Source organism: Octopus sinensis, unplaced genomic scaffold (assembly GCF_006345805.1).
Source record: "Octopus sinensis unplaced genomic scaffold, ASM634580v1 Contig13973, whole genome shotgun sequence".
In the NCBI taxonomy this organism is placed as follows: Eukaryota; Metazoa; Mollusca; class Cephalopoda; order Octopoda; family Octopodidae; genus Octopus; species Octopus sinensis.
Window position 1 is genome coordinate 9,105 of NW_021833069.1, and position 6,167 is coordinate 15,271.

The following is a 6,167-nucleotide window of genomic DNA, read 5'->3' on the forward strand; positions in this document are numbered from 1 at the left end:
CAGCGTCGAAACTATTTTGGACGATTTTCGCTCCCAACATGACATTCCTCATGACAGTATAACATCTTTTTACATTTCAGTGGTCTTTGTCGGTTTTGACCGGAGAGTAAACGGAATTCCGACCCTCCCTGACCAAACGCTTGAGTCCACTCAATATCGATGTTATGATGTAATCTATACAGCCTACGCATCACTCGAAGAAATTCAAAAGGAAACCGTAATCCAGACATGTTGGGGAATATTAGTACTTAATTGTGTTTCCATTTGTAGCAATATGTCACTCACTTAATTTTTGACTATGATGACAGCATTGCACTATTTCGGATTATTGCCGAGGTTTATTCGCGTGTTTACTCCACAGTTCAAAATACGGCGGTACACCTCCATCAAGAAGAATTCTTTGGTTTTGAAATCACCATTAATGACGATCGTCGACAATATTTTCAAATTAAGTACATCTACAAGCAGACCTGTTGTGAGCTGGAACAACTTTTACTTGCGCAAAATAAACAAAATCTTTAAAAAGTACTTCAGAAACATTCTGAGCAATTCACACATGATTTTTATGAGAATGCGATCCCTCGTCTACGAAATACAGGATTCGATCGAAAATGTAGACTGGCATGCTTATTTTTTAGGAAATATCAGTGATTGCTCAAGGAACTGCCCTGATCTACAGTCATTTTTTGCCGGAGACTAACATCTTATTCTTCCCTCACAAGACATTTCTGATTTATATCAAAAACCTAGTCGTGTTGACGACCCTCCGAGTATTCAACAACGATAATCTGGGGGAATTCAGCGACGTGGTGGCAATTCTGTGGTATTCTACTCGACTGACAACTCAGGATTGCTGCCACTAATATTTTTCCCCAACTCGAATCGTGCTGTATATTGCTCAGACTATACATCCTCAATACCGAACGGAGTCCTCAAACTAATTCAGAGACCTCTCGATTATCCTCAATGATACAGAATGAAATCCTCTTTTTTCGAGCTCAGAAAATTAGCAGTTTTGTTTCATTCATGGTCATAAATTGTGCTAAGTCTGCAGTTGCTAATCCATTGTCTTCAATTCGAGACCTTTGATTCCGAATTGGGAATAATGAGCTGGGAAAGAAGAATCTATCATCGATTTTCTCACACAATGCCACTCCTGACCTCCTCTACAATGTACAGCGACATGAAGGTTGAAACAAGTTAATCTTAGACTAGTCCGAAATACAGAGGATTCAAAGTTTATGCAAAGATGATCAAAATGAAACATCCCTCTATTCCATGGCTTTCCAAATGCTTCAGGGCTCTCTGAATATGATGCAGGCCTGCAATATAAATGATATGACGATCGACGTTGTGCTGACTGTGTGTTTTAGATGGTTGAATACCAATTTATGCTCAAAGAACTATGTGAGAATGTCGACAATTTGAGGCAAAAGAAGGTGCAAATTGTTGAGTATTTTGTTACTCAATTTTAGGACAAGCACCTGCCATTTTATGTTTTTGACAAGTACGCGTACTTTGTCAGAATTAACACTAAAAAAATTTAATTTTTAAAAATATTTCTTTATTTTAATTAAAAATAAACAAACACATTTTGTGATGACTTCTGATTCAGAGGTACCACAAGAGACAGTTTTTTCGATATTCTCTCAGGGACCATCCATACCGTGCACGTTTATCCACGAAGATGATCTAGTACAGCGGTTCTCAACCTTTTTTAGACTGGGGACCACTTTTGCACTATAAAATTTTGTGGGGACCACCTTAAATAAAATAAACATTTTTTGGTATTAGCGCACAATTTTTGGCCTCGTCAGGGCCAGGTTTAGACATGTTCGAATATTTATTATAAAAATAACATGAACATTATGAAAATAACAGAAAATTTAATAGTAATTTAGTGAGATTTCTGATCTTGTTTGCTCAGAATAATTTTACTTATATCAGGCTCTATGTTCGACAAAGCTACTCGCATATCATCTTGTACCCGTAGTCTATTTCTATATTTTGTTTTTAGAAAAGTCAGACACGACATCGCCATTTCACAGTGATAAGTAGTGGGGAATGCAAGTATTGATTCCAATGCAGTTTTACTCAAAATGGGGAATTCTTTCGCCATCTGACACCTAACAATAAAAAGTAATTATTAATAGGAATACCAAAAATTTAATAATGAAGTACATTTGAAAATAATCTGAGCAGACTGATTACATTGAAGTTCAATCAAGCTCTGCTGAAAATTGAGTTCCTGATATTCTTTAAATGAGGTCAAGAAAGGTTGAACGATCCAGTTTGGAATTGGGTCTTCAACAGGAAAATAATCATCAAATTTTGTCTTGAGATTTTCCAGATGTTTGATTATCAGACTTAGAAGAACATTATCCGGTGGGTTGTGTCCGAGACCGCTTGATTAATTTCAATGTTTTTGATTTATACTTAATTGTACAATTAGTTTTAACTTTAATATATTTTTATTTTTCGAGAATTCCTGGGGACCACTAAAAATTTTCTGGGGACCACGTTTGAGAACCGCTGATCTAGTAATATGTTTGTTAAAAAAATTATTAAAAAACAATTATTATAAATTGTTAAAATGGATTGAGGCTTTGTAGTTTACATTATGCTTGTCTCCATCGTACTTTTATTTTAATTTGGGATAACTTTTGTTTTAAAATTATTGAGCAATTATTGAACTTTTTTTAAATTTATTAATGGAACTTGTTAAAAAAATCTAGCTATTAATTACTGGCTCGCAGAATTGAAAGACAATTCTCGCGTAAAACAGCCAGCGAGATCCTATGAATAAGGAATATAAATTCCCTGGGATCTCTGGAGCGATAGGTGCACAGACGGCCAAGTTTCTTAACATGAGCAAGCGTCTTGGCCCCAAAAACACAGGAAGTCTCAACGGCAATTGCCCAAAAGCAAAATCGATCGCGCAAATCCTCTTATTTCGTCAGTTTCGTGAATTCGACCGACGAACCGGGTAGACAAGGTGTAGAATTCAAGGTTCCCTTGGCGAAAGAGTGGGCACAGATGACGTCCCAAACGAGCTGCTTCCCGGATTCCAAAGCGAAAAGTGTACAGCCGTCTGGACGTTTTGCATCTCCAAGGACAAGGCCCGTCGGTTCCAGAACTGAAGGGAAACCAGCTCTTTCCAGAGCTTGATGAATTAGATTGTTAATTTCAGTGTGCCGAGGAAATCGGCCGGCGCTCATTCGACAAGACAGAGGATGTAGCCCAAAGGCGTCTTTATCCGCACAACTACAGGGGAAAATGAGCAAATATTTTTTAATGCATTAACAGAATAGAAAAAAGTATTCACGTTTTATTAAAATCAAATTATTTATTAAAGACCAAACACGGGCAAAGCCAGTTAATTATAGTTATTCCCGTGATGGTCTTTAAAAAAATAAAATAAAAAATAAAAAAAATTAAAATCAAATCTAATTCCTAATTGAAAATAATGAAAATGATCCTTTTTAAGACCTAATCTTGATTGAAGAGAGCTGAAATCGGCAGACGACATCGAACTCATGAGGGAACTATCGACGAACAGAGGGAATTGGAAGCTATTAACAAATCCTGGAGAAAGTGGCACAAGCGAGATAAATTCACTAAAGTTTTTTGCGGTTTTCTAATTTTATTTATTTATTTAACCGCCAAGACCACGATAAGAGTCAAACAAAAGTCACGTGATCCCGATGCACTCGACCAGGGACCTCATCTTCGCTCGGTGATCTTTCCACGAGCCCACACAAGATCGCACCGGGCGGCAGGCCGCTTTTGACGGAGCATTTGGTGACGGACCGAGATTCAGCTTGATAAGGTCTTCCAGAGAAGCTGGACCGGGGCGTTGGCTATCATGCGACCAACGATCGGTTAATCTGAGAGCCCTTTGTTGGGCCTCCTCGATTCGCCTCCTGTTGGACCACGATAACCGCGGACCTCATGATCCGCAAACGTAGGCAATACAAGGTTCGAAGTATTCGCCAGTACCGGGTGCGAACCGTTTTTCCATATACCGGATAGAGTTCAGAGGATGTTCACTTTTTTCGCATTTGCGAAGGAGGTTATCTGCATTTATTTATTAAAGGAGGTTGTCTGCATGTGGGGAGAAACAGAGGTCTTATTAATAATAAATAAAATTTTTAATTGTTTTTCTTTTTTTCAAAAATATTTTCTTTAAAACATAATTAAGTATTTTGTAAATAAATAAAACTTTATTAATCTGCTTCCTTTCTGTGCGCATAATGAACTTTACTTTGCTGTAATAAATGGCTGATAATTCCCGACAAAACTTACGTTCTACCACTGGAAGCATCTTAAAAACGGTTAGCAACACAATATTTTATATAAGTAAAAAATGTATATTTCTATTTACCTCTGATTTAACGTTTTGTTACTTTTCTAAATGTGCAATTAAGCGTTACTATTATTCCTGTTTCTATGGCAGCATGTGGGTGCCCCACTGACACCTTAGGGGGTTGTTGACCGTAGCTCTCGTCGAAAAGAGACCGATAGTTTGATCGGCAAATACAGGTTCGTTCGGACTTTGGGGAAGGGAAACTTTGCTAAAGTCAACCTGGCAAAGCACATTCCGACAGAGCACTTGGTTGTCTCTTTTTCTGACGTTAGGTGGCTATAAAAGTCATAGACAAGACACAACTTAGCAAAGTGGGGCTTGAAAAGGTGTTTATCTTTATGACCGAATTCTCAGTTGTACAGGGAAGTCCGGATGATGGAGAAAATGGAGCATCCAAGCATTGGTGAGAGTGCAGTGCTTATTCGTAGTCAAATTGTACCAAGTGATAGACAAGGAGAACACTCTCTACTTGGCTATGGAGTACCTCTCCGGGGGTTGACTCTTCTTTTCAACTGCAGGCGAGATATTCGACTATTTGGTGGCCCACGGACGCATGAAGGAACGGGATGCTCGAGCCAAATTCCGCCAGATTGTGTCCGCAGTCCAGTACTGCCACCAAAAGTTTATCGTCCATCGAGATCTGAAGGTTCTTTGCTCAAATAAACAGTAGGCCGAGAACCTTTTGCTCGACCATCTCCTCAACGTCAAAATTGCTGATTTTGGTTTCTCCAACGAGTTCTGTCCGGGGAAGAAGCTGGACACATTTTGTGGAAGTCCTCCCTACGCGGCACCAGAGCTGTTTCGAGGTTCATATCACTGGTTGGATTGTAAGGAGAGAAGTACACTGGACCAGAAGTAGATGTGTGGAGTCTGGGAGTGATTCTTTACACTCTTATAAGCGGGGCCCTCCCTTTCGACGGACATAACCTCAAGGTACCTAATTGTGCTCACAGTCAGGAAGTCCGGGAGAAGGTATTGTCTGGACGATTTCGTGTCCCGTTTTACATGTCGTCGGAGTGTGAGCATTTGATTAAGAAATTGATGTCCCAGAGTTCTGCCAAGCGTCCATCTCTGGAGGTTGTATAGGAAGTTAAATGGTAGACGGTCATGAAGGACAAATGGATTAACTTGGGGTACGAGGACGACAATCTCACACCTTTTATCGAGCCGTCCGACCAGTCGTTGGACGAGGAGTGCATTGGTTACACTATTCTGACATTTTCAGATAAAATTATAAAAATGGGCTATAAGCGTGCGGAAGTAGTGGAATCTATCAAAATGCGTGCATTCGACGACATTTCTGCGACTTATGACATATTGCGGGCTACCAAGGTAATCCTTGCTGATGATAGACAGGCATCTGCTGTGTCCGTGAACGAGCGAGTGAAGAGTATATGAGTGATGTAACTGGTAGGGTATTCTACTAGTAACGCCAGTATGAGGATTGCTCGATCCAACACGAGCGGGGCATACAGATCTGGGGAGTCTTCGAAGATATTCTCGGGTGTCAAGGAGAGGTGAGGGGATTTGTTAGATTGTAGTGCTAAACCCAAAGTGACTAACACATTGTCCAATAATATCTGTACTCAAGTCAGAGGGTGATTTATTTATTTTTATTTCTAGATCAGTCAACAAGCCATTCAACGAGGGTTCTCTCCGCTCCTCCGTCTACCGTCCGTCCAAGAACACAGATACATCTCAACACAACCCTTCGTTCTCCAAGCAGTCATTCAGAGTTGCCACGAGAGACATAAGTTCACCTCAATCGTCCAAACCTGACAAGTCCCCGGCAATGGCCACT

At 39.8% G+C, this 6,167-nt stretch overlaps 1 protein-coding gene across 1 annotated transcript; it reads left to right on the plus strand.

The window, feature by feature from the left end:
- Window positions 1-4,827: 4,827 nt before the first annotated feature.
- On the plus strand, window positions 4,828-5,958 carry LOC115229969 (MAP/microtubule affinity-regulating kinase 3-like). The gene is given in 2 exon segments (XM_029800227.2): window positions 4,828-5,012; window positions 5,204-5,958. Coding segments are annotated over 2 exon segments (654 nt in total). The 5' UTR covers window positions 4,828-4,919; the 3' UTR covers window positions 5,765-5,958.
- The last annotated feature ends 209 nt before the right edge of the window (window positions 5,959-6,167 follow it).